Source organism: Populus nigra, chromosome 18 (assembly GCF_951802175.1).
Source record: "Populus nigra chromosome 18, ddPopNigr1.1, whole genome shotgun sequence".
Classification (NCBI taxonomy): domain Eukaryota; kingdom Viridiplantae; phylum Streptophyta; class Magnoliopsida; order Malpighiales; family Salicaceae; genus Populus; species Populus nigra.
The window spans coordinates 12549160-12573941 of NC_084869.1; the positions used below are offsets into that span (position 1 = coordinate 12549160).

General features: G+C 34.6%; 5 protein-coding genes across 6 annotated transcripts; all 5 read left to right on the forward strand.

Annotated features, from left to right (window-relative positions):
* Window positions 1–4756: 4756 nt before the first annotated feature.
* LOC133677988 (putative disease resistance protein RGA4) lies at window positions 4757–7589 on the forward strand. The gene is made up of 2 exons (XM_062100130.1): window positions 4757–4937; window positions 5808–7589. Exons 1-2 carry the CDS (start codon window positions 4878–4880, stop codon window positions 7041–7043), a joined length of 1296 nt encoding a protein of 431 aa, XP_061956114.1. The 5' UTR covers window positions 4757–4877; the 3' UTR covers window positions 7044–7589.
* On the forward strand, window positions 7083–8609 carry LOC133678343 (disease resistance protein RGA2-like). The gene has a single exon (XM_062100637.1). The coding sequence runs from the start codon at window positions 7083–7085 to the stop codon at window positions 8607–8609; it is 1527 nt and encodes a 508-aa protein (XP_061956621.1).
* Window positions 8610–9690: 1081 nt separating this feature from the next.
* LOC133678034 (proteasome subunit alpha type-2-A) lies at window positions 9691–14247 on the forward strand. Of its 2 annotated transcripts, XM_062100188.1 has the most exons (10): window positions 9694–10013; window positions 10146–10210; window positions 10636–10682; window positions 11235–11310; window positions 11718–11785; window positions 12002–12071; window positions 12367–12452; window positions 12847–12909; window positions 13508–13573; window positions 13943–14247. In XM_062100188.1, exons 1-10 carry the CDS (start codon window positions 9896–9898, stop codon window positions 13989–13991), a joined length of 708 nt encoding a protein of 235 aa, XP_061956172.1. In that variant the 5' UTR covers window positions 9694–9895; the 3' UTR covers window positions 13992–14247. The 2 variants fall into 2 exon arrangements, with proteins under 2 accessions (XP_061956173.1, XP_061956172.1); XM_062100189.1 differs by lacking the exon at window positions 12847–12909 and having other exon boundaries at window positions 9691–10013.
* An 803-nt stretch (window positions 14248–15050) lies between these two features.
* LOC133678179 (pentatricopeptide repeat-containing protein At2g35130) lies at window positions 15051–19555 on the forward strand. The gene is made up of 8 exons (XM_062100411.1): window positions 15051–15203; window positions 15977–16161; window positions 16249–16481; window positions 16803–17052; window positions 17671–17816; window positions 18080–18285; window positions 18419–18543; window positions 18920–19555. Coding segments are annotated over exons 1-8 (1731 nt in total). The 5' UTR covers window positions 15051–15201; the 3' UTR covers window positions 19504–19555.
* A 1425-nt stretch (window positions 19556–20980) lies between these two features.
* Window positions 20981–24345, forward strand: LOC133678027 (glycine cleavage system H protein 2, mitochondrial-like). The gene is made up of 3 exons (XM_062100177.1): window positions 20981–21187; window positions 23163–23422; window positions 23909–24345. Exons 1-3 carry the CDS (start codon window positions 21109–21111, stop codon window positions 24035–24037), a joined length of 468 nt encoding a protein of 155 aa, XP_061956161.1. The 5' UTR covers window positions 20981–21108; the 3' UTR covers window positions 24038–24345.
* Window positions 24346–24782: the final 437 nt, after the last annotated feature.

The window sequence follows — 24782 nt, forward strand, 5'->3', positions numbered from 1 at the left end:
GAACAGTTGTGAACCCATTATTTGTGATAGTGGAAGTTTTTAGGTGGACTCCGGTCCCGTGGTTTTTCCCGCATCGGGTTTTCCACGTAAAAATCTTGGTGTTAATTTGTGTGATTATTTGTATTATATTTGATCATTGTTTGAATCTGTTTTTTACTGCACAAAGAGGGAAAAAGGATTGAGACTTGTGAATTGTGAATTGTATTCCGCTGAATTGATCTGGTTAGTTGTCCCGAGTTTTCCCAACACAAAGGTCCACAGCTGTATCATTAACTGTTTCCTCGTAATATTGTCTGAATTCATTAACTGTTTTTTTTTTCTTTTAATATCTGGATTATCCACTGCAGACCGTGAATCACAAATTGACAAGAAAATGTGTTTCAACTAAGACCTACCAATGCTAATCGCTGCTTGGGATCAAAATCCAATTGAGGCCAAATTGAGTGGGTAGATCAGGTTTTTAATCCAAATGATTCTTCATAAATTATTGTAGTTGTCTTGCATTATATTTCTAGCTAAGAAAACAAAGAAGTGCCTTAAATTCTGAAAAAGTAGAAAAAGACAATAAAAAAAGGGCTCAAATCACGTTAAGAAAGGAATGAGAAGAAGAAGAAGAAGATAGGAAGGTGATGTAGTCCAGACAATACGAATACTTTCCTCCAGAAAATCTTGCTCATTTCTTGTCATTTTCACACCCATTTGCTCCCCTTCACAAACAAACCTCCCATTTAAAGGAGCTCCAATCACACAAACCAGCAATCCTTCCAAACTTTTTTCCTTGACCAGCACATGCTACTGATAGCAGAAAAACAATAAATGAAGAGAAGAAATAGAGAAACAGATGAGAAGCAGGAATTTCAGTAGAATGCTATAATCAATTTCAGGAATTTCAGTAGAATGCTATAATCTTTCAGTAGAATTCTCCAGACCAATCGTGTTATTAAGTGAAGACCATGAATTCAAAACTATGATATCAGAATCAATTTAGATAGCACCTGAACAACCCAACAAGAAAAAAAAAACAAGAGACAAGTTACCAAAACATAGATTCTAAAAATAAGAAATGGCGCGATTGAATCACTACATTACATAGTATAACGATGATCATCAGGAATATAAAATAAAAATTCTTCTCAACTGGAGCGAAGAGGGTATTAATTAATACATGGTTTCTAGTTCAAGAGCCAGCATCAAAATTACTAGATTATGAGATTTATTTTAAACACCTCAATGTGATAGTTCAGTGTCCTATATGAGATTCACACAGGAACCAGCAAGATGTTGTGTCATTCTAGTCATACATGTGATTGACATTCCAGAAGGTGAAAACATGTCTTTCACCGCTGAAACCAAACTGGAGTGAAAATATGGGTTTTCTACACAGCCTTATCACCTCTAGTCAACCACGGGTCTCGCAGCAAAGGATACGGGTTCAAGAAAACAAAATCACTATTTATGAAGCCAATCACCCCACCCTTCTCGTAAAGATTACAACTTTTTACTTATCTTTAACAACAAAGCATCTTCAATAATCTTAACCTCACTAAGTTTTCTGTTAATTTCCTCATCAACAAGAATATCTTCACTGCCAAACTTATAATCCTCCACATTCAATCCTCAACTAAAACCATCGTAATAATAATAAAAAACATCCTAATATCCTATCAATTTCTTATTTAAATACCTTATAATGGACCTGGTTACATGATCCACGTAATACCTGGAAGTAAAAATCGAGGGACTTTTGGTTTCTTATTCTTCGATGTTTTTTTTTTGTCTTTCATTTTCGTGATCTCCTTCCTTTTCTTGTTCTCTAATGGTGTCTTCTTCATCGATCTTAGACGTTGAAATTTAAGGGTATGTTTGAAAATGCGGTGTAAATCGAGTTCCTAAAAATTTTGAGTTTTTTTTGTTTAAAATGAATTTTATTTTATATGTTTTCAGATAGTTTTGATGTGCTGATATCAAAAATATTTTTTAAAAAAATTATTTTGATTCATTTCTAAGCAAAAACACTATAAACCGGCATCGCTACCACAATCGCAAACAGGCCCTTAGCTTGAGTTTCAAATGAGGGACAACGTTGCATCGATACCAAGAGTTTTTTTTTTTTGTCGTTTAGAATTTTCAAATTAATTTTCTTTTTAAAAATGATAATTAAATTACTTGTTTTTATGATTTTAATGTATTAATATGAAATTAAAAAAAAAATCTAAAAGACGTTATTATTTTAATATATTTTAAATAAAAAAAACTTTATACGTCCCTTGTAGACTCAGGTAAAAAGTTATTTTTTAAAAAAGAAATAATTTAATAAAAATAATATTATTTTCTTTTCTTTTAAAAATAATTAAACTTCTAAGCTCTGACCCTCTTTCGAGTGTATTTGTCTACACGGTAACCGTGGGACCCACACAAAAAAAAGGGTAGAAACGCAGTTTCAGGAGAAGCATATTGCACCAGCTTCGCCGGCACTGTTCACTTTTGTTAAGTGAAACAGTGCAGATTGAATTAATTCAAAAAACTAGTGTTTAACATTATTAAAAAGCACTACATAAATTAGAAGGAGATTGCATGATGACGTAGCATTTGCAGAATTTTATCGTAATTCCAATTTTGTTCTTGATAATATTTTACCTAATTTCGTACGTGATGGAATTGTAGATAGTTTAATGGAACAATAAATTTTTATATAAAGTATTATTTATTTCATGATATAATAGCAGTAGTTAAATCTGCAATATTTAAATTAAAAACCATCAATGTTAATATATATCACCAAACACATTAAATTACTTTTTGTTCAATCTCAATTTCAATTACAGTTTTAACCAAATATATATAAATATCAAACTAACCTCAACCAAAAATATTTTTTATAAAATAATTTTTTTCAAATCACAACCATAAAAGTTAATACAATACAAAACACATTCCAACTAAAGTTTTAAAAATTATGGTTAAAACTGGTTCAAATCCTTCATTGAGCCCAATGTGAAGAGGCCCAACCTACCGTCATAAAAGCCCAATAGTCTCTTCTCGGCCACCACCAGGCCATGCCATTTATATAAGCAAACGAATATGCCGCGAAGAGCTTAGGCCTGAAAAGGGGGGAAAGGGAGAAAAGTTGACACTGCTTTGTCTCCTAAATAGACACCGGATGACTATCACACCCTTGTTATGGTATCTGATTCAAAGAAAAGGAGGGCATTATGGTAATTGGAACAACTTGAATCGAGAATCTGAACCGCTGTATTCCTCGACAGAGATGCACACGCTATTGATAACTCGGCCAACTCGGTCGATTACTCAATGTAATTAATTATAGCCTTATTTTGAATCACCAGCTTGCTACAAGTCTTCAAGCTTTGAAATGACTGGTGGCGTACCACTATTCCACTGGCAAGGAAGAGAAATCTCTTCAAAGTCACCAAGGAACTCTTTTTTTAGACAATAGTGGAGATTTTATTAAAAATTTTGGCTAAAACGAGAATAGCCTAATAATAATAATAATAATAATAATAATAATAAAAAGCAACAACAGAGAAGATAAAATAAAGAAGACATAAAAGCACGGTATCTACTCCATAACAGGAAGAAAATTAATAGCATTCATATCTATTGTCATGATTAATTAAGTATTGAAAAAAATTATCCAGAAAATTAATATCATCAAGAATAAAGAGTTCAAAATTTTTGTTAAAATTCAAAAAAATGGTGAAATTTCCTATTTTTAGGGATAATATAAAAAATTTCATTAAATTTAAAAAAGTGATGAAATTTCAAATCATCAGGATTAACATCAAAGTTTTATTAAAATTTAAGAATTTATGAAATCTACTGTCTTTAGGTCTTCAGGGATTAATGTAAAGAAAAATAAAAAATTAAAACATTAATGAAATCTCCTATTTTAGAGATTGAAGATGGCAAAATTTTCGTTAAATTTTTTTTATTGATAACAGTAAAGATTATATATATATATATATATATATATATATATATATATATATATATATATATATATATATATATATATTAAGGCTAGTGCTATAAAATGACAAGCTATAAAATCTTTGATTTTTAGGGATTGATATTATTTTGATTAATGTTATGATTTTTATAAAATATTGTCTAAAAAAGTATTTTTTTGAAAAAAACCAGGAATGCATTAATAAGATAAAAAATGGTTTTAATTTGATGGATATCTCTTTTATTTTAATTTCAAAGCATTGTTTTTTTATTTCTTTTCAATAAAGAACATAGAAAAAAAAGTTATATTGTTTTGTGGAATAATTAAAAAACATATGAAAAAAAAAGTTATATTTTATCTCTTCGTTGCTAAAATTAACGTCATATTTTACTATCGTTGCACTACAAAAAAAAAGAAAAAGAAAACAGAAACAGAAAACAATATGTAATGGCTCTTCAAAATATATTTAAGGACACTTTTTAGTGTCGCTAAATGTTTTCAACCCGCAGCAGAATCATCTGCATCGATACGAGAGAGTTTTATTTGCTAGGACATGCCTTGTTAAATGATTTATACAGTGTTTGACGTTGCATTTCGAAAGTATTTAAAAAAAAAATTAAGTTTTAAAACACTACAAAAACTAATAAAAAAAAATGTTGAGACACTTAAATACATGTTCATTTTTTTTTTCAACCCACAAGTTGTTCTCTCCCTTTTCCACAGCCGCCCTCCAAAAACTAATACAAAAAAATGTTGAGACACTAAAATACAAGCTTCACTAGTGAAAAAACTACAAGTTGCAAGAACTCCCAGCCGCCTCCTTCCCTTCACCCTCTCTTTCTCTCTGCTCATCCCATCATCATTGCTTCTCTCTCTTTCTCTCTTTCCAATCTTAACTAAACAGACGATGGCTGAGGCACTTGTATCTCCGATCTTGGAGCAGTTAACCACGATCGTTGCTCAACAGGTATTTTTCAGCCATCTGCAATAACCTGATTAACCTAGCAGAGATAAGAAATATATATAAAGTTCAAGCCTTTTTTCTTCCTCTCATAAAAAGAATACATTTAAATCCTCAAGTATATATTTGGATTTCATTAAAGAATCTTCTTTTTCTTGTTTTATTATTTTTCATAATTCCAAAAATAACATAAAGAAAATATATCATTCCAAATATAGGAAAACCGAAAAAGGCAGAACAAGAGTTGCCAATTCTCTTTAAACTTAACTATTAAGGGTAAAATAATCAATAAAAAGTTCAAAGGATTAGCGAGCGAGTATTTGGTGTGAATTAACACACAATCTTATTATCATGCCTTTATTTCTAAATTGACTTCACAAATGTATACATGCAGATCCTTTAATTATTCACTTGCTTTTTTATACATCCATATATCTATAGTTTAATGTAAAATGAAAACCAGATTTTATGTCGGTTCAAAGGAGAAATCCTTCTCACGTGAGAACATTGAACTCTTTCCATACCTATATATATACACGTACAGGTTTAACATTTTACCATTTAAGATTCATTTTATACCTTCTTGTACAGTAGCATAGTGCAGACTGATATCATCATCATGATGATAAAAAGAACAAAGAAATATTATTATTTCTAATAAATATTTTATATATAAATTATTAATATAGTAAATCCATTTCACAATAAAATATATTAATAAAAAATAGAAATGTTTCCTATGCTTGAACTTGTATTTTCTACACTAATAGGTACAGGAAGAGGTGAACCTAATAGTGGGTGTGAAATTGTCATAGAAATGTTTCCTATGCTTAACGTTTCTTTTCTTAACGTTTCTTTTCCTTTGTACACTAATAGGTACAAGAAGAGGTGAACCTAGTAGTGGGTGTGAAGGAACAATGTGACAGGCTGAAAAGCAATCTCCTTGATATCCAATCTGTCCTTGAAGATGCAGAAAGAAAACAAGTGAAGGATAAGGCTGTAAGAGATTGGGTAGACAAGCTCAAAGATGCATGTTATGATATGGATGACGTGCTAGATGAATGGAGCACTGCAATTCTTAGATGGAAAATGGAGGAAGCTGAAGAAAATACTCACAGCCGACAGAAGATACGGTGTTCCTTCCTGGGATCTCCTTGCTTTTGTTTCAATCAAGTGGTTCGACGTCGCGACATTGCCCTGAAGATCAAAGAAGTTTGTGAAAAAGTGGATGATATTGCCAAAGAGAGAGCTAAGTATGGCTTTGATCTGTACAAAGCCACTGATGAACTCCAGCGACTAACAACTACCTCCTTTGTTGATGAATCAAGCGTGATTGGTCGAGATGGTGAAAAGAGAAATGTTGTAAGCAAGTTGCTGGCTGAAAGTAGTCAAGAAGCACGGGACGTGGATGTCATCTCTCTAGTAGGGCTGGGCGGAATTGGAAAAACAACCCTCGCCCAACTAGCTTTTAATGATTCTGAGGTTACGGCTCATTTTGAGAAAAAGATATGGGTGTGTGTTTCAGAACCATTTGATGAGGTTAGAATAGCCAAAGCTATCCTTGAGCAGCTTGAAGGGAGACCAACGAATTTGGTTGAATTGCAATCCCTTTTGCAAGGGGTTTCTGAATCCATTACTAGAAAGAGGCTGCTTCTTGTCCTTGATGATGTATGGACAGAAAATCATGGACAATGGGAACAACTGAAACCATCTCTCACAGGCTGTGCACGAGGAAGCAGAATCCTAGTGACCACTCGTAAGGACGCTGTGGCAACGATGATGGGAACTGACCACCGGATCAACATTGAGAAATTGTCCGATAAGATATGCAGGTCAATATTCAATCATGTGGCATTCCAGGAAAGAAGCAAAGATGAGCGCCAAAGATTGACAGATATCGGCGATAAAATTGCAAACAAGTGCAAGGGCTTGCCTCTAGCTGCCAAGGTATTAGGAGGTCTAATGCAGTCTAAAAGAACAAGAGAAGAGTGGGAACGTGTTTTATCTAGCGAACTGTGGAGGCTAGATGAGGTTGATAGAGATCAGGTTGAAAGTCGAATATTTATACCTTTGCTTTTGAGTTACTACGATTTACCTTATGTGGTGAGATGATGTTTCTTGTATTGTGCCATGTTTCCAAAAGACTACGAGATGGGAAAATATGAATTGGTGAAGATGTGGATGGCTCAAGGTTACCTCAAGGAGACTTCAGGTGGAGATATGGAGCTTGTAGGAGAGCAGTACTTTCAAGTCTTAGCAGCGCGCTCTTTCTTCCAAGATTTTAAGATGGACGAGTTTGAAGGAATGAAATTCAAGATGCATGATATAGTGCATGATTTTGCCCAATATATGACAAAAAATGAATGTCTAACAGTGGATGTCAATGACCTTCGAGAAGCAACAGTGGGGACTTCAATTGAAAGGGTTCGTCATTTAAGCATGATGCTGTCTGATGAGACCTCTTTTCCCGAGTCCATTCACAAAGCGAAAGGTCTTCGCAGCCTCTTGATCGACACTAGAGACCCTTCGCTTGGAGCTGCACTGCCTGATTTGTTCAAGCGGTTGACATGCATCAAGTCATTGAATTTGTCAAGGTCTTCAATCAAAGAAATACCAAACGAGGTAGGGAAATTGATACGTTTGAGACACCTCAATCTGTCATGTGGAGAGTTGAAGTCCCTGCCAGAAACCATTTGTGATTTATGCAATCTGCAATCCCTAGACGTTACTTGGTGTCGTTCTCTCAAGGAATTGCCCAAGGCGATTGGAAAACTTATCAAATTGAGGCATCTCCAGATTTATGGTTCACGTGTGGCCTTCATACCAAAGGGAATAGAGAGGATAACATGTCTTCGAACATTGGATAAGTTTCCTGTGTGTGGTGATGGTGAGAATGAAAGTAAAGCAGCTAATCTAAGAGGATTAAAAAACTTAAATCACATTGGAGGGAGTCTTGAGATACAGAATCTAGGAGGAGGTAAAGAAGATGCGAGGGACGCTGCAGAAGCACAACTCAAGAATAAGAAGCGCCTGCTTCGTTTGCGATTGGATTTCTACTACAACCGGGAGAACAACATTTTAATTGAAGCTTTGCAGCCTCCGTCAGACTTGGAAAATCTAACCATACGGGGTTACGGAGGGTTGGATTTGCCACATTGGATGATGACATTAACCAGATTACAGGAGCTTGCACTCTTTAACTGTACAAACGTGGAGGTCTTCCCTCCGTTGGGAAGATTGCCCAACCTTGAAAGACTAAAGTTGGGCTGGTTGAAGCTGACACGGTTGGGTGCTGGATTTTTAGGTATAGAAAAAGATGAGAATGCCAGCATTAATGAAGGAGAAATTGCAAGGGTCACTGCTTTCCCCAAATTAAAAAAACTTTGGATTTTGAATCTCGAAGAAGTAGAAGAGTGGGATGGAATTGAAAGGAGGAGGGTGGGAGAAGAAGATGCCACCACAACTTCAATAATATCCATTATGCCACAACTTCGAGAATTGGAAATTATCAAGTGCCCTTTGTTGAGAGCTCTACCAGACTATGTTTTGGCAGCGCCTCTACAGGAATTGGACATAGCTGGTTGCCCCATTCTAAGGAATCGTTACGGGAAGGGGGAGATGGGTGAAGATTGGCAAAAGATTTCTCACATCCCTATGATTTTTTTTAATGATATATAGGTGAGAAAGGCAGAACTCTTTGGAACCTGCTTTGAGTGTATTAATTATTTTTTTGCTTTGAGTGTATTATTTTTTTGCTTTGGTGTAAAATAATATGTAAGCCTTACCATTTACTGTAATTGGATTTTATTTCTTACTTAACATTTTACTCTGTCAAAAGCAGCTGTGATAAACCTCTCTCTCTCTCTCTCAACATAAAATGATATGTAATTCATATGTTTCAACCACTAACTCATATCTATAATTATTTCTCACATCCTCTCTCTCTCTCTCTCTCTCTCTCTCTCTCGTTTTTTTTTATGCCTTTATCTGCCTTCAAACAAGCCAAAGATCTTGATGCTTCCTCCATTCATTTGCAATTGCCATCCTCGTGAAGATCAATCAATTGTTTTCTGCAATTCACAACAAGAAATTCTTAAACCATTAAACCGATTCAACAACAAGAGATTAAATCGATTCGATTCAACAACAAGAGATTAAATGGATCCACTTAAACCTCAGTTTCAGTGGATTAAATCCAAATAAATGAGAGAATGGTAGACTTGGAAGCTAAACCATTCATCTATAAGAGATGATATCCATCGATTTTGTGGATTAAATCCAAATAAAGTTATCCAAACCTAACACAAAACAACTTCAACAATAAGTATGATTTCTGCCAGTGAAAGGCAAGCCCCCTAGTGCCTGTGCTTTCTAAATGCCATCACAGCCCCATTCAAAGAACTTCCAAACAGGGGATTCTTCAGACCAATAGTATTAATAACCATATGTTTTATAGTATTAATAAATCTAACACAAAAAATCTTCAACAATAATTAAATTACAAATCAACAACAAAATTCAGTAACAAGGCCTAATTAAGAGTTTATTCATCTTTATTTTTTATAAAAATATGAGTGATTTATTGCAAGTTAAATATTTTTATTTTTTATAAAAATTTAGTTCTTTAAATATATTTTTCTAGTTTAAAAAATATAATAAATTAAAAAATTTATATACATGTAATCAAATAAATTAAAAAATATTTATGTTAAAAATAAATAAAAATTTATTAATAATACTTAAAAACAAAACTGGTTCAAAGACTTCATTGAGCTCAATGTAAAGAGGACCAACCTCTGCCGTCATAAAAGCCCAAAATACTCCGTTGTAAAAGCCCTCGTAAGAAAACACCTTCTTCTCCAACGAGAAAAGCAAAGTTCAAACCCCAAGAAAATATCCCTGTCTTTCTCTCCCACACGCTCGCATTCTCAGTTTTTCCTCTCTGCGTCTTCAAGCAATAAACCATGGGTGATAGCCAGTACTCCTTTTCTCTCACTACTTTCAGTCCTACCGGAAAGCTAGTACAGATTGAGCACGCATTGACTGCCGTTGGATCAGGCCAAACTTCTCTCGGAATCAAAGGTTGTTGCAATTTAAGCTCTCTCTCTTCTTTTTTTCTCTCTCTCATTTTCTTGTCATTTTCGAATGTACTATGTTGTTGATGGGTGCTTAGATACTATGTTGTTGATTTTATTATTTGTTTTGGTGTTGTAGCGGCAAACGGTGTTGTTATTGCAACTGAGAAGAAATTGCCATCTATTTTAGTCGATGAGTCTTCTGTAAGTAAACATTTAATATTTTTTTTATTGGTTTTGTTTTATTCTTTGGTTGAAATTCAAGTAACCCTTTTGTTTTTTTGCGTTTTCTTTAGTGACATCGGTTAGTAGAAATCTGTTCAAATTCGGTGTAAATTTGTAATTTTTATTAGTAATTTGAGCTTAGTGATTTGGGTTCTTGCCAGTGAGGCGTTACTATACTAGTCAATGACTCTTAAGATTGGGACTTTGCATGTTGGAGTGTGTAGATTTATATCCTCTTTAATCCCACATTGTATAAAAAGGTGGTGTTGGTTATTTTAAATCGTGTTGAATGAGGTGGAGATGGTTTGATTTTGGAGCCAGTCGATTGGTCTATTATTCTAATTTGCAAGATGGTATATAACTTGAGTTGGTTGTTGATGGTATTTAATTGCTTCTTGTTTCAGGTTCAGAAAATACAGAATCTGACACCCAATATTGGAGTTGTCTACAGGTTTGTTTCTGCCTGCTTCTCAGTAATTAGGAAGTTCCATTTTTTTAGCTTGTGTTTCTCTGGCCCTAACTATTGCTAAAATATCTGTCATGAATGATTGTAGCAGGCGGGTGTGTAGATTCAAAGCTCTCTTTATGTTTGGTGGGAAATTATATAGTTTCTGCTGTTGTTATAGTGTCCTGATAAGTGTGAAATTTGACCCGGGGTGGTAAATTGAGATAGAAGCATGCCTGCTTATAATCTGAACTTCAGTGGAACTCCTTGTAGGTCAATGTTCTTAATTGGTCTGGTTATGGACTTGACTTTGACACGCTGTACATGTACGCTGTTTCTGTTTCAACCGAAAAAAAGAGGGGGACAAATATGTAGTTCCTTAGAAAAATAAAAATAAGGCATTCCTCTGTACTTGGGTTTGAAATAAGACATCTTGGCAATTTGGTTGCTCAATGAGCCACTTCTTACTAACTTGTGCAACTTATTACCTATGTCAAAATGGGTTGCTTTGCTGTAATTTTTTCTTGACAGTGCTGAATCACATGTATTTTGTTGCAGTGGAATGGGTCCTGACTTTCGAGTTTTGGTTCGGAAAAGTAGGAAGCAAGCAGAGCAATATCATAGACTGTACAAGGTACCCATCTTCAAGATTTTCTTTATTATTTTGCTTCACGTTTGTTCTTCGGCTTTTCTTTTAATGTCACTGATAAGTGATAAGGTTGCTAAATTTTCATGGCTTATCTTATGAATGGGATATGTGCATCCTTTTGATGCCTCTAAACAAACTCATGTATGTAATTCATCTAATGCTTGATAACCTGGTTAAGATAATATATCTGGAAAGTAGTTATTGAGGTTGTCTATATTACAAGACTTCTTGTTAGTTTTCTTATTCCCAATAATACCATTCTGACCCCCAAAACAGCTGAATTTTGCTTGAAATCCAAGAGTTAAATATCCGATTACTATTTTATATCAATTCATTGTCATCTTTTGTTGTTAATCGTGAAGGTTGTGACTTGTGAATTTTTATGATTGTAGGAACCAATTCCTGTCACACAACTTGTGAGGGAAACTGCTGCTGTCATGCAAGAGTTTACTCAATCTGGGTACTGGAACATCTTTTATACATTCAAAGTGTTTCAGTGGTTTTAGTTGATTTCCTTTGTAATTTAGATCTGAATTTCAATTTCCAAAGTTCATAACCTTAGCCCTTATTCTAATAAGCCAACAACTCTCTCCCTATGTTCCTGCATCAGCATGTCAACTCTTCATGCTCTTATTCTTGAAGTTTGAAAATACTCATCCTTTGTTTTTCCTCGCAGAGGTGTAAGGCCTTTTGGAGTATCTTTGCTAGTTGCTGGTTTTGATGACAAAGGTCCACAGCTGTACCAGGTGTCTTTGCTAGTCACTGTGTTAATGTCTGAAGTCATTAACTTTTTTTTTTTTATCTGGATTATCCACTGCAGACTATGTGGTAGCCTAGTATTCTAGAAGCTGTAGGCCTTTGTGACTATCATGCACCCTTCCGTGTGCCCAGAGGGTTGATAAGTTTTTGACCTTTTGTTTTCTTGGTTGAGATTTGGATGGATTATGACTCACTTGTGTTGCCTTTTTAAAAATATGTTAGACTCTTGCACTCAAATCATAGTTCTTCTGATGATGTTATGTTTTGTATTTGTTTGGCTAGGTTGATCCATCAGGTTCCTACTTCTCATGGAAAGCCTCAGCAATGGGGAAAAATGTTTCAAATGCAAAAACATTTCTTGAGAAGAGGTATTTATTTGTTTTTGGTACCATGAAATGCATTGATTCTGCAAAAACTTCTAAACATCTTCATGGGTTCTCCTAGCTAGCAACAAATGTGTTTCCACCTCCAACCATCAACTGCCAAACATATTCTTCATTCAAAGATCAAGCTACCTTCAATTTTCAACTGCCAGTTTACTTTGTGCTACTCCCATCGTTCTTTATATAATTTATTGTACTTCATTTTCCCCATCCAAGAAGAATTGGATTGTCTTTTTTTTTTTTGAAAAAAAAAGAAAAAAGAAAGTGAAAAAAAGAATTGAATGGACGGAAACATGGTAAATATTTTGGTTTTTTGTCCACATATCTTCATTTGATTTGAACAACTTTTGTTTTCCCTAACTTAATATGTGCTCTGTAGATACACTGATGATATGGAGCTTGATGATGCTGTACACACCGCTATCTTGACACTAAAAGAGGGGTACATCACTTTAAAATTTCCTCCACTTTTTATTTTTGAATTTGAGCAGTGGTGTTTTTTACAAGGTTTGCTATATAAAAAGTAGAAGAAAAATTCAGTAGGTTTAATATACTTGCGCCATGCACGTGCACCCGGTTCATTACATAATTGATTGATATACTTGTAAATTCAGCCATTTAGGTATTGCGATTTTCTGCCACACATACTGAGTATCGTAGGTAAAATGAATTCTAGGTAACAGTAGTCTAGTTGGGGTCTTCAGCCTTGAGAACTTAAATTGGCTCTCAACACTTTAGTTAGTAGTTCAGGAGATTAAATTATGTGAGATACTGTTTAAGTGAAAATGAATGAAAGTTTCTCAACCCAGTGTCAATCAAATGTACTTGCAGGTGCTTAAAGGTTCCTTTTCTTTCCTCTTAGTGATTTTAAGTTGTTAATTTGTGGAGTCTTGCTTCTATAATCAGAGTGATGGTAGATTAGTGAGCATAATCTTAGTATTTGCAAAGTGGTCAAAGAGAGATATAAATGAGCATTTTAAAGTTTCTTACAAGTTCTGAGTGTGTCCCTTGTAACCTTACAAGATTGTTTGTGTTTGCAGATTTGAAGGGCAGATTTCTGGGAAAAACATTGAAATTGGGATAATTGGTGCTGACAAGCAATTCAGGCATGCTCTTTCTTGACCTTTTTCCTTATTAAACTTGGTAATAGTGTCACGTAATTTGAAGCTTAGGATGAGTTTCAGAAGTAACTTGCAGGATGCACATTTTTGTTAACACGGTTCATAACTAGATAAAATCTGATATCAAAAATCTTTTGGATCTCACCAATTTCATATATGGCCTTCCACTTGTGGTTTCATATTTGAAGTTCTGATTTTCTCGCACTCTTGCTCTAATTTCAGTCTGACAATTTACATAAGAGACTCATTCAAAATGGCCAATCCACTCTTTCTTTGGATGTTTAAGCTTCCTTGGAAGAAGTTATGCGTGACATGACCATGGCAATCTTATCCCTTGTGCTTTCTTTACTGCAGGGTACTAACTCCAGCCGAAATTGATGATTATTTGGCTGAAGTGGAATAGACATTGTATTTTTTGGCTAAAGTGGAGTTCTTCCCAGTATTGACACCAATAGAGATACTTGTGTTACTTTCCTCTGGAATTTGCTTGAATCAGTTGCTTTTAGCCGAAGTTTCCATTAATTCCATGTTCGTAGAACTGTGATGTGGAAATGTTATAAGACTTCTCTCCAATCTTAGATGGCTTCTAAGGTTTTGCATCAATATGATTTCCTATATGATACGTTTGACAGAGTGCAGAAAATTGGTCTCTTCAATTATATTTATCTCCTCTCAATGCTTGAACTGTAATATGGCCGTTCTCATTTAATTCCAATGGAGCTCCGAAGAGGGAAAGACAGGGACCATGGAATATGGATATCGAATTAGAATGCTTACTTTATTTTTGGGTCCTTGTACTTGCCTCAATTTTTCAGTTTACACTCTATTTCTTCAATTTGATCCAAGTCACACAAAAATTATAGCTTATTTTGCCCCATCTTAATTGCAGCCAAAATTACTGTTGTAAAAATGGAAATGCATGACGTAACCCTGTTTATATTAAGAGGATGGAAGTGTTCGCCCTTGAAATATGTTTTTGCTTGGAATTATATTAAAACGATATTTTTATTATTATTTTAAAAAATTAATATTAACTCTGAAAATATAAAAACAAATTAATTTTTCAAAAAATCAAAAAATCACCGCAACCTCAATAAGCCTTTTAACCCATTTTAACAGCAGTTTTCGCTTTTTAAGCATGGAAACTTCTGCTAGTAGAGTCGAATTGCAACTCAATTGGCACTTCATAGCTTCGTCTTTGCAACAAGTCTCATGCTGGAGTATCTGCTGTTAAATTATACTAATAATAATGACAATAATTTGTCCATTGTGTTTAAGCAAATTAACCTTTGATCTTCTTCTTTTTTTATTATTAAAAATAAACTTTTTTAGAATTGATTATTCTAGCTATCAGCTACTGTCTCAATATAGAATCCCATGCAACCTCAGACACCACGAGGCTACAATAATGCTATTGTTTGACTCAAGTTCGTTAGAGATATTTTGAGGCTTTTGTCCCTTAGTAAACAGAAAAAAACAGAAGCTACTTTTGTCTGGCAGTGCTGGTCTTCACCCATAGTCCATTATCCAAGAAAACACTCTTCAGTTCACATATCTTCTTGCTTGCTGGATGTTTACAGATACCCAACTCCAAACTCCTCTTTTATACTTTCATGTAAGTCGTATCCTTCCTTCCTCTCTTTCCTTATGCAATGCCACTGCTAATGCTGTTCATGCTGCCTTGTTATTTTCTGTATTTATTAACTTCAATTCTGATGGTTCTTTCTCCTCTTGCTGGATAATATTGTTTTTTCATGGAATTTCTTGTTCTGAGAAATGGGTTTCAATGGAATTGCTAAGTATCAACGTTCACTTGACAGAGGATGTCTAAATTGTTTTGTGTTCTTGTTAGTTAAAACATTTTCGCATTTTGTTGGCTCTCATATGTATTGAACGAGCAATCATCATTATCTAAAAAGTCTTACTGTGAATTCAGAAATTATAAGATGATGAACCAGTTTTAGCTGTCAGAGTGCTAGGCTTATCGCTGTTGAACTCTAACCAGTCTTCAACAGTTGTGGCATTGTTTATCTTGCAAATTTTGATTTTTGAAGTTTAGACTAATATTTGATTCTGTAATGAAAATACAACCTATACTCACAGCAGTTAAGAATTATTGCGGAAGAAAGGGAGAAGATATTTGGTTTAGAAAGGGAAAGTTGACTACTTTTCTTGTTCTTTTTTAACTAGTTTTCTGGTTTGCATTTCATGTGTTTGCTATTGTGATTAAAAGTAGTTTTAGTGTCTCTCTTTGTCCAATTATTTTGAAGTCTAAAGCATCCTTTATATGGATTTTATTTGGTTGCTTCCTCTGCGTAATGGCTTTAAATTCAGAGTTGTGTATGTTTGTTGCTGGCAATTGTGTGTTTACTTGATTAGTGTTTGCAGGTTGCTTGTTAGATGCACACTGAATCATATTTTTATAGAATCAAGAATCCGGAATGGTCATTTCAGACGCAGAGAAAAGAATTCCAGTAGTGGAGATGTTAAAAAGTGGAAAAGCGACAGGGTCTATATCGACAAACATGGAAAATGGCGAATCTTTGATCACAAAAAGATGTCCAGGAAACGATGTAATACGGAGTAATTCACTTTGTGGTCATACATATAACTGCTCAAGCAAATATGGCTTTAATTATTAAGTCCTCTTTTATACCCAGGTGGCTCTTTGAGGGGACAAGGATGGAAATATGGATCTGGATTTGTTGATGGAATTTTCCCAGTGCTAAGTCCTGTTGCTCATCAGATTCTGAACTTTGTGCGGAAAGAAGTGGATCCGAATAATGTTTGGGCTGCTCTTGACACTCTTCCTGTCACTCACGAGACTTGGGATGATCTTATTAATGTAGCTGTCCAACTTCGTTTGAATAAACAATGGGATCCGATTGCATTGGTGAGTAAATCTTGCTTTATTTCTTTCATCGTGTAAGGTGGTAGGCGATGGATTAAACCACATTGCACGCACATATTTTTGTGGCAGGATGTTTGCACAGTATTTTCCTCTTCAATCATTAAGACTAAACCCTCGATTGTTCAAATCTCCTTTTAAGTGGTTGGTGCTGCAGTTGGTGTTTGGAATTCTCATATACCAGCATTTTCCTACAACTAAATGAAACAAATCTCTTTACTGTCTCTATTTATTATATCGACATTTTTAATATCGTGTGTTCTTAATTCTTAATAATCTTGTTGGGTGTAACTCTAAAATTTCCAGATATGTCAATGGATATTGTACAAGAGCTCCTTCCAGACAGATGTCATGTGCTACAATTTACTAATAGATGCTTATGGGCAAAAATCTTTGTACAAGAAGGCAGAAGAGACATATGTTGATCTTCTTCAAGCCAGGTGTATCCCTACTGAAGACACTTATGCCCTTCTTATAAAGGCTTACTGTGCATGTGGATTGTTAGAAAAAGCTGAAGCTGCCTTTGTAGATATGCGAAAGTATGGCCTTCCTCCAAGTATGTGTTTACCAATTCATTTCTTCTTAGCTTTTAGGGAAATTGTATTTTCAAGAAGTTATTGGACTACATCAACCATTTCTTATAGAACAAAAATTTCCTCGACTTGTAAGATTCTTTGCCTCAAAAATTGATTTTTTGTGGGGTTAAATTCGTTTTAAATTTTGAAACCTTGCTCAATAATTGCAGAGAGCTGTATTTCTTTTTTCTTTTCGGGGGTGAAGTGTACTACACGTAGGAAAAGAGAAGATCGGTTCATGGTCTGCATATTTCTTGTTGCTACTATAATAGTAGTGATTACTACTCCTTATCTACATCACCATGCTTAGAGAATGGTTGATTAAACTAAGAGGGACCCCTTGCTAATTTAGCTAGACCGGAACTGGGTTAGGCTAGAGGCTCCTGGATGACAAACTTGCTTCTGTAGCTTTCCTTTATGAGATTGCGTGGGTTATTTCTCTTCTTTTTGTGGTGGTGAAATACAGGGCATTAGTTCTGCTTTTGTGTTTCGTTCTATTATTTACACGTCTCAGATTTTCATTTTCAAGCTGTTCTGTTGATACACTTGCATGCACATTCAATGAGTGAAAAATGAGCATATACTCTAATTTTGGCCAGGAGCAATTGTATACAACGCTTATATTGATGGGTTAATGAAGGCTGGAAACCCTCAAAGAGCAATTGAGATTTTTCAGCGAATGAAAAATGATGGCTGCCAGCCCTCAACTGACACCTATACACTGTTGATCAACCTTCATGGGAAGGTAAGCTCAGTGGTATTTGGTTCTGAATTATTCTGCAAATCTGATCTTCTTGAAATGCCACTGGTCCCAGTAGAAAATTATGCGTAACTCGTACGTCTACGAGTCTACAGTGATACAACAAACAACTTGAAATATATGCATTTAATGTCAAACAATTATCAGACTAAATTCAAAGATATGGTTATTAATTCTGATAACCCTGGACAACAGTGGTGTTTAGGATCCTGAAAAACTCATTTTGCTAATCTTTTTCCTGTACACAGGCAAGTCAATCTTACATGGCCTTGAAGTTGTTTAACGAAATGAGAAGTCAAAAATGCAGACCAGATATCTGCACATACACAGCTCTGGTGAACGCGTTTGCTAGAGAGGGACTCTGTGAGAAGGCAGAAGAAATATTTGAGCAGATGCAAGAAGATAAGCTTGAGCCTGATGTGTATACTTACAACGCGCTCATGGAAGCTTACAGGTTAGTATCATAGAATGATATGGTGTTTCAATAATCTTTCAAAGAAAATGGAAAAGAATACTGGAGGTGCTGCTTCTTGCTTCCAAGAGATTCCCAATAGAACTGATGATATTTAACTATCTTGTCCTAACAGTCGTGCAGGTTTTCCTTACGGGGCTGCAGAAATATTTTCACTCATGCGGCACATGCGCTGTGAGCCGGATAGAGCTTCATATAACATCATGGTAGATGCGTATGGGAGAGCTGGTCTTCATGAGGGTAAGATGCTTGAAGCAAATAGTATCAATGTACTTTAATAAGTGAGAATTGGAGAAAGATTAAGCTTTGAGAATTTGGGAACAGTTTGAGCATGTAATGGTTTAAAAACGTTCCGATCAACTACGAACTTGAAGGGATCTATATTACAACATTTGGATTATATTTTGGAACAGTGTTCAATTTTATTCTGGAGATCTGCCATAATCTTTCTAAGATTTCCTAGGAAACAAGATAAAGTTGTATGAGATATTATCAGGCTATCAGCATTTCATCCATTTGCGACACTTTTCCTACTTGGAAGAAGTTCCTCTTGTTTTTCGTACATGCTCCTCGTAATTTTGGCTTAATGATTTGGCTTCTCCTATTTGCTTTTTAGATGCTCAGGCGGTATTCAATGAGATGAAGCGACTAGGAATAACCCCTACAATGAAATCACACATGCTACTTCTCTGTGCCTACTCAAGAGCAAGAAATGTGGATAAATGCGAAGAAATTGTTAACCAGATGAGCGAATCTGGGCTTGAACCAGACACGTTTGTCCTCAACAGCATGATGCACTTGTATGGCCGGCTGGGCCAATTTGAAAAGATGGAGGAAGTTCTGACTGCAATGGAGAAGGGACCTTATGAAGCTGATATCAGTACATACAACATCTTAATCAACATATATGGACGAGCAGGATTTTTCGAGAGAATGGAAGGTATTTTCCAATCACTTCCATCCAAAAATCTGAAACCTGATGTTGTGACTTGGACTTCAAGATTGGGAGCCTACTCTAGAAAGAAACTATACGCAAGATGCTTGAAAATCTTTGAAGAAATGATTGATGCTGGATGTCACCCTGATGGAGGAACTGCCAAAGTACTTCTATCAGCATGCTCAAGCGAAGATCAAATTGAGCAGGTTACCACTGTAATCAGAACAATGCATAAGGGCATGGAGGCTGCTCTTCCTGCATGATTAATGTTCCTTGATCGGGTCCATAAAACTCAAAAGAAAAGGATTTCAGTTATTAGGATGGAATTTAATAATTAATTTGATTCATATTTATATTATATCAAACCTCCAAACTCTTGTATTAGGATGGAATACTATTATAGGAAATGAATTTTTTCACAAAAATAAAAAGCACCATTCCATGTTAAGTATTTGGATGAAATTGACTATAATCAGTTGTTATTGAAAATAATTGTTTTCTCAATGTCCACACATAATAAGAGTATTAAAAAAAAAATAGTTTCACTTTAATGATTTATTTATTTTTTCAAATTTTATGAAATATTTGCAATATGTTCTCATTTTTTTATTACCAAATAATATAAAATTATAAAAATAATTTTAAATAAAAAATTCAAAATCCCGTGAAACTCTTGGAACGCAATTACAAACTGCTCTGTTTTCATCAAGGATCCATCATCTCTGGACGAATTTTTTCCAAGAATTGCATGGAAATTTCAACAAATTGAAAATTTCATTTCCAAGAGTTGCAAGGAAACTCTACCATAATTTACCCTCAAAGGAAAACATCTCCCACCGGCAGCCCACCAGCCCCATCCGAGGGCCCTCACTGATCACCAGTCACTAACAAGTGGCGACAGGAGGAATAGTCAGCAGTCACCAACTCTCTGCCTAATGGGTTTGTTGACACATTGACCCACCACCATATCCTCTCTTTTATTTTTATTTTGGGAAAATGACATCTTGTTTTTCCTCTAATTATCATCTTATTCTCATTTGGGTTACAAACAAAATACATTTCCAATTAGATCCCCCATTTTTCAAATAAACAATCATTAGATGAACAAAAAATTTAGGCTCCTCAGGACAAAAGGAGTTCCTCTTATCAAGTATCAAAATGTTAATAAATATCATTTTTAAATAAATAATCAAATACATTAAATACCATGTCTCTTTTTGTCTCTCTTTTTTCGAAGTTTCCTTATTTTCTTAATCATGAAAATCTAATTTTTTTACTAATTATTTAATGATATCCAGAAATAACAATATAGTTACATCCATGTATTTTGAATATATATTGAGTTAGAGAAACTCCAATCACCTTATATAATAAGAGGTTATTATTATTATTTAATATTTTTAATATAATATTTTCTTGTTCACGTGAAAAGTGAAATTTATAGTAATAATATTTATAATATTGTACTATTATTTAATAATGCACTATATTCTTAAAAATTAAAATATAAAAGTTTGTTTTAACATGAATAGGGTTTTTTGAATTTATGATATAAAGGCAAAAAAAATTCAAGGAGAGGATTAATTGGATAATGTCATAGATGGGAGAAGCAATGGGATTTTCAGTGTTTAGGACCTAACTGAAATTGGGTAAAACGTTTTGGACTTTCTTATATATAATACAAAGTCCAACTATTTATTTATTTATATATTTTACCAACAATTAATATACAAAAATAAAACCCTCACCAACCCTCCAAGACATAAAAGCTCAAGTGGCAGTAGTACGAGAAAAGGAAAATTAGAGTCAGTGTAGTGTGTTCTGTAAGAGGAGTAGAGTTTGTTTGAGATTCATCACTTTCTCTTATTATGGCTTCAAGATTGTTGTGGGCTTCAAGGGCTGCTTCTTACCTTAGGATCTCTGTTTCTCATAGAGGGTTTGCTTCTGGTAAATTTCATAGCTCAACCATATTCTTTTCTTGGTTTCTTGATCTGTTCTTAATTTTTTTTTAATGGTGTCTTGTGTCTTTTTCTGCATTTGATAATAATGGTTGTTGATGTAGATATGGATCTTATGTATGTGCTTTAATGAAATGCTTGATCTTTGATTATTTTTTGGTTAAAGTTTCGATTTTGGCATCTGGGGTGTCTTGGTTTTGGTGTTAATTTGAATATATTAATTTTTTTTTTCTTTTTTGAATGAAGAGAGTAAATTGGCTAGTCAGTGAAGGAATAGAGACATTGATTCCGATCTTTCTTTTCGTTAAAATTAGATTGATGAGTTTGTTGCATAAGCATGATTGCTATTTGTGTTCATTGATTTAGTTTCTTGTGTTAAAGAGACATGATAACTAAGTTGTTGTCTGATAATGATGACAGTTCTTTATGTAGTAAAAAATGAACATGGGGCTTTTTTGTTTTTCTGTTTTTGGAACTCTGAAAAGTGAAAATAATCTGTTTTCTTTTGAAGCTTGTAAGTTATGATGGTGGCGGTGAGGATGGTAATGGCATAGAGGTTTTTTGAAATAAAATTGTTACACAGTTTGGGGTGTGGTGTTCTAATGCAGCTGTGATGGCAATTCCTGTCGTCAACTCTCTGTTGGTGGCAGCACTCTTTACTTTCATTCTTTTTCTGAAGCAAAGATTTCTTTTTGAATTTGAGTTGTAGATTAGAATTCAGGAATGTTGAAAAGGCAGTATTCTGCAAACTTAACGTAGGTTCTTGTGCACACGAGCAAGATTTATGAAACAGGTGTTGTTAATTCTACTAATTTTAAATTTTGTTAAAATAAAAAACAAAATAACTGGAAACGGCTATATCATCCAGTTGTTCAACTTCAAAGTCAGCTATTTGGTTTCTTTATGATCTATCTCCTTGAGTAAGGGCCTCCTGATTATATATGAATATTGATAATTGGCTTCATTTATGGCATGGATAAAGGGAAGACAAGAAATTTTGGAAATTATTACCCAGATAATTTACTGAAATACCCTGAACTAGGTGATGCTTCTATTCTGGAACCATTCATTTTGAGTTTGGAGAGGACTCATAAGACCTGTGGTTTTCTGATGACTATCTTTGGTTTCTCCATGTCATATATCTACCTTAAAATCATATGATGAAATTTGGAGGGAAAATATTGTTCTTTGATTGTATTATTAGTGCACTAGTTCTTATGTTGTATGGGTATCTATGATAGTGTTTTAAATGTTTTAACCTGCATAAGCCTGACTTTGAACCTTCATGCTTGTATGATCAAAAGATCATTGGAGACAGAGCTTGCTTGGGCAATAGTCATTGTTCCTCCTGAAACCAAGGATCCCTTCGCGGCATAGTGTCCTTTCCATCTTTTATTTGATGTCCAATGACGCGCATTTCTCAAGCTAACTCTTTAACTGATAGGATAATTATAATCTGCAGACAAATTATCAGTCCAATTTTGATGCATTTGATTGAACTTGCTGAAGGGCCCTGTGGTTACTATTCCTTGTGTTTTGTGTCATAATCTTCAAAGTTGTTTACATCATCATCAAAATAAAAAAGAGGAAAAATTTGATATTGAGAAAGGTTGTAAAGATCTTCTAATAGGTATTACCACTGCCTGTGTTTGTGCATGCAGATAGCAAGCACAAGCTAGCATGTGTCTGTGCTTTCTGTGTAAATGTGCTCCTTTAATGGGAAAATTCTGATTGCAGTCCTAGAATTTTCATAATTGCATCACAAAATGGTCCTCAATATTTTTTTTTCTACTCAGAATGTTCTTTCAAATTGATATCTAGCATTCAGCATCCATTCAGATTTGTTTGTCTAGATATTGTGCTATTTTTTCAAAGGTTTTTCACTTCCTAGGGTTTTGGAGGTTCATTTTTATCTCCTACACCTTAAGCTTCCTGACATATGCATTTTCTCAATTCACTTGCAGTTGTAAAGGACTTGAAGTATGCTGAAAGTCATGAATGGGTAAAGGTTGATGGTAAAACTGCTACTGTTGGTATAACCGATCATGCTCAAGACCATTTAGGTGATGTTGTGTATGTTGAATTACCGGAAGTGGGTGTTACTGTGAATCAGGGTTCTGGATTTGGCGCAGTTGAAAGTGTCAAGGCTACCAGTGATGTCTATTCTCCTGTTTCGGGAGATGTGGTCGAAGTTAATGAAGAACTGAACAGCTCTCCTGGTTTGGTTAGTCTACTTACATGGTGCCATATTCTTTTTCTTGAGATTGCTTTATAAATCAAAAATTTTAGGTTGGATTTTTTATATATATAGTTTTTTCCTCTCCTTCCCTGAAACTTCAGACCTCTGTAATTCATTTCAATGGATTACATTACAAATCATGGATTGTATAGATTGAGGTCCCTTAATTGAGGAATAGAAATGGACTTGCTAAATAAACAGCTCTCTCGAGCCATTTACTAGTTTTCTGAACTCCTTAAAACTGAATGTTAACGACCAAATCTTCCTTAACAAGTGAATTTCACTTTCCTTTCTTTACTACTCCCTGAAATACCATGTAATGTGGCTGCTGTATTTATATCTATTGCAAATCAAAGTTAGTCTGACAGTACTGGTTGCTTAACTTGTCCTTTAAATTCAGCATGTCATAACTCTGTAATTAAGGAAGTGCTTTGATATTCTCTGTATCGATTGTCTTCTACTATTTTGCAGGTCAATTCAAGCCCCTATGAGAAGGGATGGATTATGAAGGTTGAAATTAAAGATGACAGTGAACTAAAGAACTTGAAGAACTCAGATGAGTACGCTAAGTTCTGTGAAGAAGAAGATGCAAAGCATTGATTGGACTGTTGGCAAAGTAGAACTCGAGGCAGTTCTTACATAGGGCATATTTCCACTAATCGCTTAACCAGATGATGCCTCATGAAGGACGCTGAAAGTTGCAAGTTTCTATCTTAAGATATTTTTTTCCAACAAAGTGTTTTCTGATTTCCCTTTTCCTGTGTGACAAATTTGGTAGAAACAATTATTCAATAGAAGAAATAATCTCTCCAGGCTTTCATCCAATGAAATGATGTGGCCAGTTAGGTAGTTGCAACCTTTGGTGATTAATTTTTGAACTTTTTTGATAAATCCTGCTTTACTTGAAAGGTTTGCAGCTAGAATTTTCATAAGATTTTTGGTGGATCAGATTAAAGTATTCACCCGTGATATTCCATGGAGGAAAAAGGAAATGAGGAAGTGCATGTTTTTTTATTTATTGAGGGAGAAAATATGCATCCTGATGGATTTTCCTTCGCTGTTGATAAACATGCAGCATCTGTTCTGTAATGTGTTGAAATGGACTGCGTGATGGATACGGACAGTGAATTAGATCTGCTTATTGCTGAAATCAGAAGTTGGTAGGTAAGTTGTCTCAGTCACAAACGCGGTTTCTTTCTTTAAACTGTTTCTCAGTATGCCTGAGGTGATGGATTACTTCGCAAGATTCCTTATGTTAAGAGTTTTGAGAACATTTATCTGTATATGCTTAAAATAATATGTTTGCTTTGGAGGTTTATAGAAAGCATTGGACTGTAAAATGGGG